The following is a 17,541-nucleotide window of genomic DNA, read 5'->3' as shown; positions in this document are numbered from 1 at the left end:
ATCTTAATTGAGACGGAGGGAGTTGATTTGTGAAACTTTTATATGAAATCTCCGTCTATTCCAACTTAATTGGATTTGTATTGCTAAATAAAATTTTCATACGAAATTGTGTTATCACAAACCCGAAATTTAAATTATCTAAATTCTGTAGTTGACATCGCTTAGCGATCGCCTTATTGACTAAGAGTTGTTTGCCAAACTTTTTTGCAGACTTAAAACCATTTACCTATGAGATTAAATGCACCGAAAATATATATAAAACAAAAATGTTATTGTCATTCATCAAGGTAGATTCCCTTGGTAATTTTACAAGCCCAAGGATTTCGTATAAAATTCATTATTTAAATAGTACTACTACTTCTTAAGGTCTAAACCAATTTAAAGATTATAGCAGATCTTGATCGTGATTTCAAGGTCAATAAATGTCGTATTTATGTTTTTTATTTGGAATATAATATATAGATTAACACGTCATGGTTGAAGTGTCTCATTCATTTATTATTGGTTGATTCTTGGAAAGGCAAAAAATTCTACGCAACCTAACATTGTTGTGATATATCCTTGTTCATATGACAGAGACACAACACGGATTGAATATAGATAATTTTAAAACGTAAAGATATTATTTTATTCAGAAATTTGTCTTTGAGTGTCAATAAACGATTTTATTCGTTCTTCTTTGAAAATGACTAAAATTAAAAAGTAGTGGTCTCCTTTTCGGTCGGCCGCTTCCTTTTCTATTTACGTTTGTTTATTTAATCGATAATTTGATTTAATTAAGTCAATTAATAAATTTATTTGGAGACTACTAAATCAATAAGTCAAATAATAATAATATTGACTTCATTAATAGCTAGCGTCTATTAGATTCTGTAATCGGCGAGTAATAAGCTCTAATTAAAATGACTAACTATTAAACTATAAATATAATATAAATGAGAATTAAAGGTTCATAAATGGATTTAGGCCACCCGAGTACTTTTTTTATTTTATACTATATAATAATGAGTAGAAATTACTAGTAAATTAACATCATTGTTCTCTACTAGAGTTTTTTCTTCTGGTTGTTGTCCAAGGAATTACAATGTGTACAAATCCCATTTAATTTCACCTATTTTACATTAGTTATAGACAATCCTTTTGTCCAAAAGTATTATTCAAATATATGATTTATGATAATATAATTCATAAGAGTGTGATTCTAAATTACTTTTTCTATATTTGGAAATTTAAAGAAAAATGATAAGAGTTTTAAATTTATTATTATTATTATTATTATTTCCTTTCATAAAAAATAGTTCGGACGATATATGTATTTATTGCGCCAATTGTTAAAGTATGAAAGGGGAAGAGAAAAAAGTGTGTAAAATATGTGAAAGAAAGAGAAAAAGAGGTGAAGAAGTTTCGGTTAAAGAAAAATTAGGCTAATATCGATAGAGAAATCAAAATAGAAAAATATAAATATTTTAATTAGACAATTAATAGTTATATTTAATTTTAGTTTGTACTTTTAAAGACTTTTTTTAAAGTTACTTGATAAATCATTAATTGATAACATAATAATAATAATAATAATAATAATAATAATAATAATAATAATAATTAACTTTTATTACTATTATTTAACAAAAAAATATACTACTGTATTAAATACCAACCTATGTAAGAATTTTAAAACTCAGAAAATAATACACTTAAGAAAAATAGGAATTAGAATTTTGAAAAAGTACATGACTTTCCTTATTTTTATAATTCTTTTATTTTTCTTATAAGTGAATTTAAACAAACAAGTAATTTAAAAAATCTTGTTAAATAATAATCTGATACATTCTTCGTTCAGAGTTTAACAAATGGATGTTTAGTATTAAGTGGACAGTGACGGACACAGAAAATATTGTAGGCAGGGGCTACATTATACTGTATATACTTCCTCCGTCTCACTCTAATTGTAGCATTTCTATTTCACCACGTAAATTTATGTAATGTTGTTTTGTGAGTTAAGTGAAAAGAATAAAGTAAGAAAGATGGAGAAAGTAGTCAGAGTGATATTTCTATTTTTAGAAATGTGTTAGTTAGAGTGAGACATCCAAAATGGAAAATGATTCATTTATAATGGAATGTAAGGAGTATATAGACTCAATAAATAAATATATATAATAAATACAACCACAAAAATGAATAAATCTTATATGCACAAATTATTCTAAAGGAGTATATAAATTAAAATATAACCATGCTGTAAATATAAACAAAGATAGACGGTATTAAAATTAAATTTGAACTAAACTATAAATCCTACTAAAAACACCAATCCTAACGTCTTAAACTAAAATCAAATACATTTACCCATCCAAAAAAAATACATAAATAGTAGCCAATTTACCCAAAGAAAACAAAACATTATATATATATATATATATATATATATATATATATATATATATAAATAGACTTATCATTTTTTTTAAAATGACCGAAAATATTGAAGCAAACTTTTGGCTAAATAAGCTAAAACATCAATTTAGAATATTGTTACACTCTCTAAATGAAAATTGGAAACAGAAAACGTTAATAAAAAATTTTAAATTGATTTCACTTTTGTGTATGTGAAACACAGTAGTTTATTAGAAGTCGTCCCAATATCTACACTTCTTTCGATAAAACTCTTTACTACTACTAATATAGGAGTACTATTATAATTTTATGCAAAAAGGGTGTCTTCTTCCTCAAAACGACAACAGCCGTTTTCATCTAAAAAATTTCACCTCTACAATTTTGAATCAAAAACTTAGTTAAGCTCCTTTTATTATTTCATTTTTTATGATTTATTCTCTAATACTATTAAATTAGCAGGGGCTAAAGAGTGTTTATATTTTTTTTCTAAAAAACTGAAGTAGAAAAAAACAAAAAAAAAGTTATTGGGAGGGGCTTAAGCCCATCCTCCCTATACTTGCTGTGCCCGCCATTGTAAGTGGATAAGTAATAAGGTAGATAAAGTAAGAAAGAGAAAAAAGTAGAAAAATGAATAAAGGAGAATATAGTAAGAAAGGGAATAAAATAAGAAAGTAAATGTGAGTTAATTATTATCATAAATAAAAAATATCCCAACTAAGTATATCATCTTTTAAGTCTTACTATTTCACATTTTAAGAATAATAGCAGCTTGGAACTAATAAAAATATGTTAAAATGTTAAACTAATTTTATATTTGTATGATTTTACTACCTTATTAAGTTTATTTAGTAGTTTTTTTTGCATGATGTTAATTTTTAACCCTTACTTTTTACTTTAAACTGCATTAAAGAAATAGAAAAAGGGTCTCACTGCATTTGTTGAGAAACTTCACAAATCTCAATTTCCAGTTAAGAGCCTTTTTCAGTCGGTTGTCTTCAACTCTATTCCATCACCAATCCATTTCATATCTCAATTAATTACTGTAATCTACCTCCGCCATTTGGTCAAATTCACTGTTCTTGTAAGCTCTGTTCAACATTTCCAGCCCAAAACATGACGGCTTATAAAAATCAAACGCACACAGGCCCTGTATTAAAGATTTCATTTTTTATGCGTTTCGGTGAATATTCCATCTGGTTTCAGCTGGCAGCTAGGAATCATCCGCTGCATGATCAGTTGGTACTCCCCCCCTCTCTCCCTCCCCTCTCTAGTAATCTCTCATGTATGTGAAGGATGGCATTCAATTTTCTTGAAATTTGCTCTTGGTTTTCTAGTTTTATGCTCTCCGGCTTTGAAAAATAATTATTTGCCGGTGAGGGAAATGTGGCCCATTTACGTCTCAATCAACTTTGTATGATTTAATCATTTTGGAGTTTGGACGTGTTGATGTATGTTTTGGTTGAACAGTTCATAATTCTTGAATTATTCGGTTGCAATTCTTGAATTAATCAAATTTACTTATTTTTTGGCCCATGTTGACTTTGTATTAGGTTCTTTATTTACTTCTGAATGTTGTAGTGGCTAATTGAATCTTGATGTACTACTTTTTAAACTCCATATGATCTCTATGGAGGTTTGATTGGGATGTCAAAAATGGGGGTTCTAGGTTGGGCCTTTACCGTGATGCATCTATGATTTTCTGCAGCTGTGTTATCACTTACACTATTTTGTTATAGTAGCAAAAATTTTCTTGACTTTCATGGGATCTTGATCTTTATGGCTCTGTTGACCTTCCTGTAGAACTATGATCTTTGGATAATCGTCTCTCAAGAAATAGTCGATTGAGGGGAAAAGCATTGTGTTGGTAGTCTGATTTGAATAAGGAGGGGAGGAAGTTTAGTGGGGGTCATGTTCTCTCTCCAGAAGTGGAAGTGCTCATGGTCCCTTGCTGCCACGGTTGCTGCAATTTTGGCAGTGGTTTCAGTTGTTCATCTATTTCTGTATCCCTTGGTTCCTCCTTTGGATTATTTGAGCATTAGTCAAGCCCAGAGTGTCTGTGTTCCTATAAATGGATCCACCGGAGGTGGTGAAAAGTATGTCAATGGATCGAAAGAAGGGATAACTGACCATCCTAAGGAAGATCCTCACCCGGTGGTGGACCTGAATGCTCTGTATCCGGCTGATTCTCTTAAAGCTGTCACTTACCGTGGTGCTCCGTGGAAGGCTGAGATTGGCCGATGGTTATCTGGCTGCGACTCTGATGTGAATGCAGTTAAAGTTATTGAGGTACTAAATACCTTCTCCATTTTGGTTGCTATCCTCGGACTTGTTAATTATCTCAATAATGCTAATTTGGTGGAACTCTTTTGAATCTACTCAGCTTATTAGAACAATTTGATGTTAAGCTTTATTAATTTTTTTGGGGGGATTTATCTTCTTATGAGATATGAATGATACCAGAAAATTGGAGGCAAGAGATGCAAAAATGAATGTAGTGGTCAAGGCATTTGTAATCGAGATTTGGGTCAATGCCACTGCTTTCATGGATTTAACGGTGAGTCTATATTGACCTTATTTGAGTTGTATTCTCCTGTTTTTCTGGTTCACTTATGTAGTTATGTTACCTCAACACATGTATATGATTCTGAGATTGTGTACTCAAATTGGCTTGAAATTCAAACTAAGTATGTTCAAAAAAAATTTGCGGCTCTTCTAGCGATCCACTGTTTGTGTTGATTTTCATCCTTTTTTATGCGTGTATAATTTTCATTCCTTTCTTTCTATAATATCATCTGTCAGTATGTATCAGTGGACCTTATCTCTAAGAAATGTTTTGAGTATTAATCAAAGGAAATCTTTTGTTTGGTGCGAGTGTTTGTTCCAACACTTGTTAATCTCTACTTACAATATAATTGTCCATCCATTATACTGAACTGATGCATTGAGACAGGGGAAGGATGTTCCGAGAAAATGCAGTTGGGCTGCAACTATCCTGCATCTGAAAATCTACCATACGGGCACTGGGTTGTGTCTATTTGCCCAGCTGATTGCGACACATCTAGAGCCATGTGTTTTTGTGGAGAAGGTACCAAGTACCCAAAACGGCCTGCTCCTGAGTCATGTGGATTTAAAATAAAGTAAGTACGTGATCTCAACAATACTAAATACTAACGCTATCAAACTAACTTCCTGATCATTTGAACTGTAAATGGTTATTATATTATGCTGGGCTGGAAATATTTCAGTGAACCTACGGAACCTGGTGGTCCACGTCTGACTGATTGGGGTGTAGCTGATATGGATATTTTCACCACAAATAGTAGTATCCGGGGTTGGTGTAATGTCGATCCTGCTGAAGGCTATGCTGCAAATGTCAGCATAAAAGAGGAATGTGATTGCAAGTATGATGGCCTTTGGGGCCGATTTTGTGAAACACCCGTCCAAAGTGTTTGTATTAACCAATGTTCTGGGCATGGACATTGTCGTGGTGGTTTTTGTCAGGTATACTCGATTATTTAATTTGTTTTCCACAAATGCTCCAACTTTTTTGCTATCTGATCTAAATTGGATTGTTTTATACCGATTAGCATTTCTTTCATATTTTATATCTGCAGTGTGAAAACGGCTGGTATGGAGTAGATTGTAGCATTCCTTCTGTTTTATCATCTATTGGGGAGTGGCCCAAATGGCTTCGACCTAGTCATATTGACGTTCCAGATAGTGCACGGCTCACAGGAGCTCTTTTCGATCTTGATGCTGTAGTTGAGAAGAAAAGACCTCTTATTTATGTATATGATTTGCCCCCCGACTTCAATAGTCTTCTCCTAGAGGTAAGTTGTCATTGAACCAACCAGTAGTGTCTTCTTGTTTCTGGTGAAAGAATGTCGGGTTTTCATTGTTTTCTTCCCACTAAAGGGACGGCATTTCAAGATGGAGTGCGTTAACAGAATATATGACAACAGAAATGCAACAATATGGACCGAGCAACTGTATGGTGCTCAGGTATTAAGAGCCGTTTATAACAACATAGCCAACTACTTCTTTTGCTTAGGCGTCGAATCAGTTTATGCTTCCTTTTCCACAGATGGCAATCTATGAAAGTATGCTTGCAAGTCCTCACAGGACCCTAAATGGTGATGAAGCAGATTTCTTCTTCGTTCCAGTGCTCGATTCTTGTATCATAACTAGGGCTGATGATGCACCTCACTTGACCATGAAGGTAAAGACATTATCTTTCTTGACTGCATGTGAAGGATTTATGTATCCTGTCGAAGATACCAAATCATCTGTGATGTTGTCAATGTTCAGGATCACCATGGATTGCGGAGTTCCTTGACACTCGAGTTCTATAAGAAGGCGCATGAGCACATTATGCTGCAGTATCCGTACTGGAACCGGACAGAAGGAAAGGATCATATCTGGGTATGTGATGTGCTACTAACATAAAAGCTTTGAATATTGAATAATTTGAGAGACAAATATACCTCTCCGTCTGTCGATCCTTTATTGTCTGGGCTAACAATATTTTCCCACGTCTCTCTCTAAGGCAGTTCTTTTCATGGGACGAAGGTGCTTGCTATGCTCCCAAGGAAATATGGAATAGTATGATGCTAGTCCATTGGGGTAACACAAATTCAAAGCATAATGGCTCGACAACAGCGTATTGGGCTGATAACTGGAGTACCATATCCTCCGAGAGAAGAGGAAACCACACGTGTTTCGACCCAGAGAAAGATCTTGTGCTTCCTGCATGGAAACGCCCTGATGAGGGCTCTTTAACTGCCAAATACTGGACTAGGTTCACATGTTTCTTAATTATAAACTCATCATCTGTTCTGTAATTCACCACTGTGGTTAAATTTCACTAATGGTTTTATTTGTGTAGGCCTCGTAAAGAAAGAAAGACACTGTTCTATTTCAACGGAAATCTGGGACCAGCATACGATCATGGAAGGCCCGAAGCTACGTAAGATGCTAAGAATGCAAAGCTATCTAATTGATAGATGGATCCACTGAAACTGTATTTTCGGTTGCAGGTATAGCATGGGCATAAGGCAGAAGGTGGCCGAGCAGTTCGGGTCGAGTCCGGATAAGGAAGGGAAGCTTGGCAAGCAGCATGCAGAAGATGTAGTTGTGACATCCAAACGAGCTGAGGATTATCATCTAGAAATAGCGAGCTCCATCTTCTGTGGAGTTATGCCGGGAGACGGGTGGAGTGGTCGGATGGAAGATAGTATACTTCAAGGGTGCATCCCAGTCGTTATTCAGGTTTAAGTTAGCCTAATTGAATCAGGCAAACCAAGAGAGTCTTTTGAGTCTAAATCTTGTTTGCTCCTATTTTTCAGGATGGAATCTACCTACCATACGAGAATTTTCTCAACTACGACAGCTTTGCTGTTCGGATACGAGAGGATGAGATCCCAAATCTGATAAATATTCTTCGGGTATGTAGTTAATGCTTTTTTACTGAAGTCTTGGATGCATTCGCCTCGACTAACAGCAAACCCTATTGGTACCAGAGCATGAATGAAGCTGAAGTAGAACTCAAATTGGCAAATGTGAGAAAAATCTGGCAGAGATTCTTGTATTGCGATTCAGTCATGCTAGAAGCTGATAGGCAGAACGCCACAATTGGCCTCACTGAAAACTGGGCCGCAAAATTCAAAAAAATCGAAGGAGACGATGCCTTCACCACGTTAGTGCAGGTAATCTCGACTCTCTAGCAACTGAAGTAGGGATATTAGTATGATGTTTTGAGCTAAATTTCCTAGAACAATCACAGATACTACACTATAAGCTGCATAATGATCCTTGGAGACGATCTGCTCGCCAGAAGAAAAACTTTGGTCTACCAAATGAATGCTTGATGACTCCTCCATCACCATGAACTGCATGAGACATCAGAAGAGAAAAGCTGTGGCAATGCTGCATAGCTCAAAATCGAGCTGCTAACTCTTCCCACGTCTCTGCGAGAACTGTGTTGGAGCCACAAATAAGTTGAGTTTAAAGCCAGAATTTGAGGAAAGAAATGTATATGTAGAGAAGAAGGGAGATAAGTGTTCTTACTTATTGAGAAACTATACAACAAAAAGTAGAAGTTTTTTGATTCATTTGTTAGTTATGGTTGATGAGAAACAATAAAGTAATACAGTGTTATGGAATGAAATTGGATGGCCATTTCTACAGCAATTCCATTGCAGATTTCTTGTTTTAATTTATAATGTAATATAGTGGGAATCCGATCAAAATCTTCACTTTCCCTCCTCCAATTGATCCCAACTCACGAATTTCTTTGCTATTCGTCAAATCCGCTCTTTGTTTATGATCTGATCTTCCCAATAATCGAGTGGGAAATTCCCCTTGGGTCCCACCGGGAAAAATTGAGAAAAAAGAAAAAAAAAATGAAGAATTGGAGGCATTGTGGTCGTTACTGCTGTTAAAGTTTCATCTTTTTTTTTCGTGGTCACACTTTTTCAGCTCCACCCACTAGTCTCTCTTTGAGTCAAGTCTTCAGCTCTCTCTCTCTCTGCAGAGCTTCAGTCTTCAGATCGATCCACCCAGAAATTACCAAAAAGCATAACCCAGTTAATAAATAGCGAAGAAAGAGAAGAAAAGAAAAGTGAAAAAACAGAGAAAAAAGAATTGCTGGAAGATTGATGGTTGTCCCCTTATACGACTCGAAAACGCCCAAAGTCTTCATGTGGAAAGAAGATCCAACTTTTCTAAAAGGTAAGAATTTCCTTTTTTTGCGTGTCTTTTGATATTTTCTTTCTGGATATGTAACATTCATTTAGTGTGAAGCCTCTCTCTCAGTTGTTTATTGTTTTCTTAGCTAGATTTTGGTGATTATTGTGAACAATTTTCAAAAAGGGATTCCTTTTTACTTCTCTTGAAGTTTGGGTGTCTTGATTGGGTAATTTCCTTTCGTGTGTAGTTTGCTTTTGTGGTGTTTTTGGGGGGTTTAACCTCAAAGTTTGGATTTTGGGTTTTTTTCTTTTCTTTTCTTTTCTTTTTGTTTGTTAGTTTGGATGATTTGGGTAGTAGATAGTACTCTGTTATCTGCTTATATGATCGCGTTGATTCCATGAAAGGTAGAAATTTGAAGCTTCTATTTGTTTGTGTGGTTTGTTTTTATAAAAATACTATATATTTCCATGCTATATATCGTTTCTTATGCTTGGAATTTGTAGTCCTGTTTAGGGTTTCTCTGTAGTTCTAAGCACTTTACATTAGTCTCTTTTTCTGCAGAATTATATGTTTAGTGTTTGATCACCTCTGTTATTACCATTAATGATCTTTAGATTATGCAGAAAGTGTTTTTATTGTAAGTGATTTGCCCCTTTTGATGTTTCAGGAAGTTAAGTATGAGTCTTGTTATGTACCAGCAATCTTGAATTTGGTTACGTTATTTGGTCTTTCTAACTTATAATCTACGAGCATGGTGTCGGGTTTTAGGGCAGCCTCTGTTCTCATTACTATCTTTGCTTGTCTGCTCGTCCCTGGCCATGCCACTCCCTCCGATATTGAATGCCTGAAATCGATACAGAACTCGTTGGAAGACCCAAACAACTACCTAGCAACGTGGATTTTTGATAACAGTTCCCAGAGATCAATATGCAAGTTCACTGGGATAGAGTGTTGGCACGAGGATGATAACATGGTCTTGAATATCCGGCTTTCAGACATGGGGCTCAAGGGTGAGTTCCCACTAGGCATTGCCGGTTGTGCGGCCATGACTGGCCTGGATCTTTCTAGCAATAGCATCCGTGGGAACATTCCGAGTAATATCTCTAAGATAATTGGCTTCATAACTACACTTGATCTCTCCTCCAACCAGTTTTCCGGAGAAATCCCAGTTGATATTTCGAACTGCAGCTTTCTGAATGTGCTTAAACTCGACAACAACCAGTTGACCGGCCAAATTCCTCCACGGATTGGTCTACTCGACCGGATCAAGTCATTTAGTGTTGCGAAAAACCAATTGGCTGGTCCAATTCCCCTTTTTGTAAATGCCAGTTTTTCTGCTGAGAGCTATGAAGGAAATGCAGGTCTGTGCGGGAAGCCCTTGTCTCCTTGTAGTGGCGGTTCAGTGAAATCTCATGCTTCTGCAATCGTTGGAGGAGCAGTTGGTGGCATCACTGTAGCAGCTCTCGGTGTCGCTATTGCTTTGTTCTTTTACATGCGTAAGATGTCTCGGAGGAAGAAGGAAGAAGATCCTCTCGGCAACAAATGGGCCAAGAGCATCAAGGGCGCCAAACGCATCAAGGTAAGTACATGTGTCTGCTATCTGAGAAATAGATACTTATTCAAAGGGTTTATTGCTTCTAAAATCATGAATTTTGTCTATATTTTGTTGCAATTTCCCCCTAAAACTGATATCCGACCAAGTTATTCTAAAACGTTATAGCAATATGCTAAAAACCTTATCTCTATAAACCATATGTGATGGATGGTAGTGCTCTAAAGTCTGAACTCCTCCCATTGTGAGTTTGATTTAGGCGAATATCCATTTTGGTGGAAATTTGCAACAAATCATGAGTTCGTGTTACTGGTGTTAGAGATAAAAATTCATTGCAAAAACAAACAATGGCCAAAGTTAATGATTTTAGAAGCAATTAACCCTTTATTAAAACGCATGTACTCACATTGTTAACTTTTTTGGAGATAGTTTTCTCAAAATTGTTTCTGTTTTCAGCTATCGATGTTCGAGAAATCAGTTTCAAAAATGAATTTGAAAGATCTCATGAAGGCGACGAATGATTTCAGCAATGAGAACATCATTTGGTCGGGACGTACAGGAACAGTGTACAAGGCGGTTCTTGAAGACGGAACCTCACTTATGGTGAAGAGATTACTGGACACTCAACACTCGGAGAACGAATTCACAGCGGAGATGGCTACATTAGGAAGCATCAAACACCGGAACTTGGTTCCACTGCTTGGTTTCTGCTTGGCGAAGAAGGAGCGCCTCTTGGTCTATAAGCACATCCCGAATGGCTCCCTTCACGACAGGCTACATCCCGCGAATGAAGGCACTAGAGTCATGGATTGGCCTCTTCGTCTAAAGATAGGAATAAAGGCGGCAAAGGGATTCGCGTACCTCCACCACTCATGCAATCCGCGCATCATCCACCGGAACATCAGCTCGCAGTGCATCTTGCTCGATGCAGACTACGAACCGAGGATATCTGATTTCGGGCTAGCTAGGCTCATGAATCCCATCGACACACACTTGAGCACGTTCGTGAATGGCGAATTTGGAGATTTGGGCTACGTTGCTCCTGAATACGCGAGAACTCTGATGGCAACCCCAAAGGGGGACGTCTACAGTTTTGGAGTGGTGCTGCTGGAGTTGGTGACCGGCGAGAAAGCGACCCATGTGGCAAGAGCCCCGGACACCTTCAGAGGCAGCCTGGTGGACTGGATTTCGGAAGTCTCTGCCTCGTCTAAGCTTAACGACGCCATTGATGAGTCCTTGGCGGGTAAGGGTTACGACAGCGAGCTTTTCCAGTTTCTGAAAATTGCTTGTAACTGTGTGCTTCCAGCCAACCCCAAAGAGAGGCCTACCATGTTTGAAGTGTATCAGCTCCTTAGAGCCGTCGGGCAGCGCTATGATTTCACGACGGAGGATGACATCTTGGTGCCGACCGATGCCGGGGACGCTGATCGGCTAGTGGAACTCATCGTTGCTCGAGATGATGTACAGAAGAACTTCTACTGAAAAAGGTATTAAAAAAAAAGTGAGATAGATTGCATGGACAGGTTAAATGGTAGTATTATTACACATTGTTAGTATGAAGTAGTGATGTTCATGTAACTGTACCTATATCTATATCTATATCTATATCTATACTCCACTACTACTATTTAGCTGGTGAAATGAATTGTGTATATCTGTTATTCTATGGATGTTTTAGTTTTTATATGAGGCTGGAATATTTATAGTAATTATAAGGATGAATATGATGTAAATTATGTAAGCATATAAATGCGAACTGCAATGAAGTGACAAAATTATCAAAAAATATTGCGACAAAAAGGAAAGCAAAAAAAAAAGATGGTACATACATTGCTAAAATTAGAATCCAATATAGTTTAACATCTCGACATAAATTAGTTTTTTTTTTCTTTTTCTTAAAGAGGTCAACTTGAAATTGGTTAGAGAATTTGAAATTTCAGTGCCTGGAAAATGGATTTCGAAATCAACTTACTGAAAGTGATGAAAAATAGTACTACTAACCTTTTTCTAAAAAAAAGTAGGAGTAATACAGGCGGATTGAAAATAAAATAAAATAAAATAAAATAAAATAAAATAGAAAAGAGAGAGTAAAATATGAAAAAAATGAAAAAGTAAGATAATAAAAAGTTTTGTTTTTATTGAAAACAAAGAAATGAAGAAATAGTTCCTCTTCTCCGTCGGTAACAAAAACTCAATTTCATTCGAGTCGCTGCAAAACACACACACACAGAGTAGTCGGAAAGTAGCGGTAAGCCCGAACATGGAGAAGGAGAAAGGAAAGCAGACGAGAAAGAATCCTTCACATGGAAAAATATCACTCGAACAGTTCGTTTCCATTACGGCTCCTCTTCTAGACTTGGAAAAAGTACTTCAACCTATCCTTCTGTTTCAGTGATGATTGAAATGATTAATTAGACACCAATTTTGTTTCATTTATTTGTTTTTAACCTAATCAGTTGCTAATTTTGTGATTATATATATGATTATGTCTTCATTGATGAAAATATCTTCCATTAATGTGGTTGTTTTAGGAAGCCGAGATATCACAGTCTGTGAGCTCCGGCGCAACCAGAAGTTTGGAGAGTGCTCAAAAGAAGGGATCGACCATTCTCAGTTTGAAGTGTGTAGATGCTCAGGTAATAGTAATTCAAAATGTGGTTTTGCTTTTTGCTGTTTTTAATCTGAATGTGTGTTTTATAGACAGGGTTGATGGGGAAAAGTCTTCTTGAGTTTCAATCTAATAAAGGGGATGTGCTTCCTCCTCACAAGGTACTCTGGTCTATTTAGTGAACTATTTTTCTCATATCTATAGGATAATTCATTTCTATATCATATGCATAATGTATGATGATGATGATGATGGTTCAAATACAATTCTTACGAATTTCATCCATCTAATACTGATGCATTTTAATAGGAGTATATTTTATCTTTTGATGTATTCTAGTTCTGTTTGACTAGTTGTGGTGATCCTTTGACTTGGTTATCTCAGCACACAGTTTAGCAGTTTTGAATTTCTGCAGAGTAGTTCCAAGTGGTATACTGATGTTTGCTGTAAAATACCTTCTACTACTTTTCATTTTGTCAACCTCCCAGTTTACTGCTTCAACAAGAATTGATGCAGTGCTTTCTTTGTTCTCCTTGTTTGAAGGCCTTCCTTTGTTTAGCATACTATGTATCATACCATATGCAAAAAAGTTGGGCCTCTGGTTCATTTACATATCTAAAAGTGATCTGTCCTCTGGAAGCATCTTGACTATCTTCTTTTGTCTTTGACATACAGTTTGGAACTCATGATGTTGTGGTTCTGAAACCAAACAAATCAGACTTGGGGTCTCCTCCACTTGGGCAAGGTGTTGTTTACCGAATAAAGGTATAATATAGCTTGTGCAGTATTAAGGTTATCCTATACATACCAATTTATTTAAGTGTAAGCACCTTTTCTGTTGAGCAGGACACGTCAATCACTGTTGCCTTTGAGGACATACCGGAGGAGGGTTTGAATAGTCCCCTACGCCTTGAAAAAGTGGCAAATGAGGTTGCGTACTTGTATTATTTGATCATATGGTTTTGTATATGCATCTAGAAGATACCCTTAGGCGTAGGTGTTATGTAGGTAACTTATCGTAGGATGAAGGAAACATTGGTTCAGCTAAGCAAAGGTGTACGGACAGGTCCTGCTGCCGATCTTATTCCTGTTCTGTTTGGTGAGAGGTCACCAACTGTGTTGAAAAAGGAAATCAAGTTCACTCCTTTGAACTCAAACCTTGATCATTCACAGGTAACCCAAAAAATATCCTCATTAAAAGCCTTATATTTGCAGCAATTTTGCATATTATTTCTTCTTTGATTTGCATTAGTTGCAAGTTTTATTTCATGTACTAATGAGGTCATCTGTGTTGATGCCTTCTAATTTACGTTCCTGTCCTGCAGCACGTTATAGAGTATTAGAGTTTTCTTAATATTGACTAAATAAGTTGTCTTATTTTTAAGAAAGGTGCTATTTCAAAGGCTCTATTATCCAAAGAGCTCTTTTTGCTGCATGGACCTCCTGGAACTGGGAAGACTACTACTGTGGTTGAAATTATTCTGCAAGAAGTCAAGCGTGGATCCAAAATTCTTGCTTGTGCTGCTTCCAACATTGCAGTTGATAACATTGTGGAGAGACTTGTGCCTCATAGGTACATGTTCAAGCTTCTAATGCGACCAGCACATCCTAATCGTCAAAGCTACTTACTTCTTTTTTGGTTGTAACAGAGTTAAGCTGGTGCGAGTGGGACATCCTGCTCGCTTACTTCCTCAAGTATTGGATACTGCTTTAGATGCTCAGGTAGTTTTTGTACCATCCTGTAACCAAAACCTGGACTCTAGAGTGTTAATGTGTTGACTTGTAATAAGCCGAAATCATCACTCTTTCTTTTGAGATGTGAGAATTTCTGATATTTCGTCATGTTGTTAATCACATTATGCACTCTGTGAGCAATCAGATCTTTCAGTTTTGTGTTCCGCCTATTGTAACTCAAGTTTCAAAATTGCTCATCCATCAATGAGTGATTTTTGTAGTCTTATTGAGAGGAACGAATTATTAACTTCTTGGTTTCATATAGGTACTGCGTGGGGATAATAGTGCACTTGCAAATGATATTCGCAAGGAAATGAAGGTACATGGTTAAACAATATATACTACCTTCTCAGCTTCTCCTATGTAACAAATAATTGATATATTACTGATCTGACCTAAGTATCTTCAATAATTTTGTCAGTGTCTCATTAATTTCTGCAGGCTTTGAATGGAAAACTTTTAAAAGCCAAAGATAGAAATACTAAAAGAGATATTAGAAAGGAACTCAAGATTCTCTCGAAAGAGGAACGTAAAAGGCAGCAGCTGGCAGTGATTGATGTGATTAAGAATGCAGATGTAGTATTAACAACACTGACTGGTGCATTGTCAAAGAAGCTGGATGGCTTTTCCTTTGATTTGGTTATAATTGATGAAGCTGCCCAAGCATTAGAAATAGCATGCTGGATAGCTCTTCTGAAGGTATTATAGGTGCTGGATCCATCTGTAGAATTTAAACAAAGTTGCTAGAGTTTATATGTTTTAGTAGACTACAGTGGGCCTGTGAAAATAGAACTAGAATTGACATCATTTTCCACTTATACTCCGACAGTAAGAAAGTTCCACTATAGTGGGACGGGAGTATCTGAAATATGTCTCTATGCTTCTTAGTCATGAGATTGACCAGTAAGAAAGAATATATACTTCTTGTCAGCACAAGAAGATGAAGTGCTCTTTTACTTTGGTTAACTGAGATTAGTCAATAACTTTGGGCAACCCATGGCTGGAGCCCTTGAGCTACGATGTCTCCTTCCTTGTAGTTCACAAAATATGTTTTGTTCTGAGTCTCACTAAAACACCCTAATGTCCCCTCCAGGGCTCCCGATGCATATTAGTAGGTGATCACCTCCAGCTTCCCCCAACAATCCAGAGTGTTGAAGCCGAGACGAAAGGGTTAGGAAGAACCCTATTTGAACGTCTTGCAGAGTTGTATGGAGATGATGTCATGTCTATGCTCACTGTTCAGTACCGCATGCATGAACTTGTCATGAATTGGTCATCTGAAGAACTCTACCAAGGAAAGGTGCTCAGATACTCTCTCTCTCTCTCTCTCTCTCTCTCTCTCTCTCTCTCTCTCTCTCTTCCTTATAGACAATATCTCAAAACTCTGTTGTAATTCAGAGTTCTTGATTAAGCAGTGCACTGCTTGTTTACTTCACCTTGACAGATTCAAGCCCATTCAAGTGTTGCAGCCCATACTTTATATGAGCTAGAGGGTGTCAATAAAACATCATCAACAGAGCCAACCATTCTTCTTATTGACACAGCAGGGTAAAGTGTTATTTTCATCAGTTAGAAATCTTGAGCGAACAGAATAGCGAGCTAAATGCAGAGGATCTTGCTTTTTCCATCATTGGAATGCTTAAGTGGGTCCCCTTGTTATTGATGTGGTAAGCATTCTTTTCAGTTGTGATATGGAAGAGAAGAAGGATGAAGAAGATAGCACACTGAATGAAGGGGAAGCTGCTGTCGCTATAGCACATGCTAAGAGACTTGTGGAGAGTGGAGTTCAAGCTGCCAATATAGGAATTATTGCACCTTATGCAGCACAGGTTTTTTACTTTCGTGATTTTTTTTAATCTTTATCTAATTAAACAGGAAAGTAATGTCTACTGTCTTTTCAGGTTGTGCTGCTGAAAATGTTGAGAAGCAAAGAAGACAAGTTAAAAGATATGGAAATCTCTACAGTTGATGGCTTTCAAGGCCGTGAAAAGGAAGCAATTATCATTTCAATGGTCCGCTCAAACTCAAAGAAAGAGGTAATACTAGTGCCAATTGCAAAATGACACAATCAAAGGCATTAAGATTCTAATACAGATATTTGCCTTTTTCTAGGTTGGTTTTTTAAGTGATCGTAGGAGAATGAATGTGGCAGTGACGCGAGCAAGGAGGCAATGTTGCATTATTTGTGACACAGAGACTGTCACTGGAGATAAATTCTTGAAGCGTTTGATCGAGTACTTTGAGGAACATGGCGAATATTTGAGTGCTTCGGAGTATGGCACACAATAAACTAGGAATTTTCTGCAAGTTGGTTGCGTTCGATGAACTGAAGTCATTTATTAAGAATGTTACATGCCATGAGTAGATCCTGTAGCAACTAGAAATACATGGTGCAGATGTTTCTTTAATGAGGATATCATATCATTTTATTGATTTGTATGAGAAAAGACACAAAAGTTTATTTACTAGCTAAGTATATACCTGGGGTGGGGATGGTTATTCTTCTCTTTCACCATGTTCACTTAATGATTTTGTCACTTAGTTTATCAAATTAGCATGGAAGTTG

General features: G+C 36.5%; 3 protein-coding genes across 3 annotated transcripts; all 3 read left to right on the top strand.

The window, feature by feature from the left end:
• The first annotated feature begins 3,349 nt into the window (after positions 1-3,349).
• On the top strand, positions 3,350-8,583 carry LOC121794305. The gene is made up of 15 exons (XM_042192408.1): positions 3,350-3,633; positions 4,195-4,680; positions 4,855-4,948; positions 5,345-5,531; positions 5,640-5,895; positions 6,009-6,224; positions 6,310-6,396; positions 6,479-6,613; positions 6,703-6,816; positions 6,945-7,192; positions 7,280-7,360; positions 7,431-7,662; positions 7,740-7,838; positions 7,914-8,099; positions 8,177-8,583. The coding sequence occupies exons 2-15, from the start codon at positions 4,303-4,305 to the stop codon at positions 8,279-8,281; spliced, it is 2,418 nt and encodes an 805-aa protein (XP_042048342.1). The 5' UTR covers positions 3,350-3,633; positions 4,195-4,302; the 3' UTR covers positions 8,282-8,583.
• Positions 8,584-8,852: 269 nt separating this feature from the next.
• Positions 8,853-12,299, top strand: LOC121794306 (probably inactive leucine-rich repeat receptor-like protein kinase At5g48380). Its single transcript, XM_042192409.1, has 3 exons — positions 8,853-9,123; positions 9,749-10,660; positions 11,090-12,299. Exons 2-3 carry the CDS (start codon positions 9,833-9,835, stop codon positions 12,113-12,115), a joined length of 1,854 nt encoding a protein of 617 aa, XP_042048343.1. The 5' UTR covers positions 8,853-9,123; positions 9,749-9,832; the 3' UTR covers positions 12,116-12,299.
• Positions 12,300-12,781: 482 nt separating this feature from the next.
• LOC121794301 (DNA-binding protein SMUBP-2-like) lies at positions 12,782-17,496 on the top strand. Its single transcript, XM_042192402.1, has 15 exons — positions 12,782-12,998; positions 13,165-13,269; positions 13,334-13,402; positions 13,917-14,006; positions 14,088-14,171; positions 14,250-14,414; positions 14,627-14,814; positions 14,891-14,963; positions 15,241-15,294; positions 15,417-15,674; positions 16,069-16,275; positions 16,420-16,523; positions 16,660-16,804; positions 16,877-17,011; positions 17,088-17,496. Exons 1-15 carry the CDS (start codon positions 12,894-12,896, stop codon positions 17,262-17,264), a joined length of 1,959 nt encoding a protein of 652 aa, XP_042048336.1. The 5' UTR covers positions 12,782-12,893; the 3' UTR covers positions 17,265-17,496.
• The last annotated feature ends 45 nt before the right edge of the window (positions 17,497-17,541 follow it).

The sequence above is a fragment of the Salvia splendens genome, chromosome 3 (assembly GCF_004379255.2).
Source record: "Salvia splendens isolate huo1 chromosome 3, SspV2, whole genome shotgun sequence".
In the NCBI taxonomy this organism is placed as follows: domain Eukaryota; kingdom Viridiplantae; phylum Streptophyta; class Magnoliopsida; order Lamiales; family Lamiaceae; genus Salvia; species Salvia splendens.
Note: the sequence above shows the minus strand (reverse complement) of the source record. Positions and strands in the feature narration are given on the sequence as shown.

What these genes read in the sequence shown, in the direction of transcription:
- LOC121794305 (XM_042192408.1), top strand. Translation starts at nt 4,303, where the DNA reads ATGTTCTCTCTCCAGAAGTGGAAGTGCTCATGGTCCCTTGCTGCCACG. An exon ending in CTGCTTTCATGGATTTAACG is followed by an intron (nt 4,949 to 5,344) that starts GTGAGTCTATAT and finishes GCATTGAGACAG; the next exon opens with GGGAAGGATGTTCCGAGAAA. An exon ending in CATGGAAGGCCCGAAGCTAC is followed by an intron (nt 7,361 to 7,430) that starts GTAAGATGCTAA and finishes TTTCGGTTGCAG; the next exon opens with GTATAGCATGGGCATAAGGC.
- LOC121794306 (XM_042192409.1), top strand. Translation starts at nt 9,833, where the DNA reads ATGGTGTCGGGTTTTAGGGCAGCCTCTGTTCTCATTACTATCTTTGCT. An exon ending in AGGGCGCCAAACGCATCAAG is followed by an intron (nt 10,661 to 11,089) that starts GTAAGTACATGT and finishes TTCTGTTTTCAG; the next exon opens with CTATCGATGTTCGAGAAATC.
- LOC121794301 (XM_042192402.1), top strand. Translation starts at nt 12,894, where the DNA reads ATGGAGAAGGAGAAAGGAAAGCAGACGAGAAAGAATCCTTCACATGGA. An exon ending in TGAAGTGTGTAGATGCTCAG is followed by an intron (nt 13,270 to 13,333) that starts GTAATAGTAATT and finishes TGTGTTTTATAG; the next exon opens with ACAGGGTTGATGGGGAAAAG. An exon ending in GTGTTGTTTACCGAATAAAG is followed by an intron (nt 14,007 to 14,087) that starts GTATAATATAGC and finishes TCTGTTGAGCAG; the next exon opens with GACACGTCAATCACTGTTGC.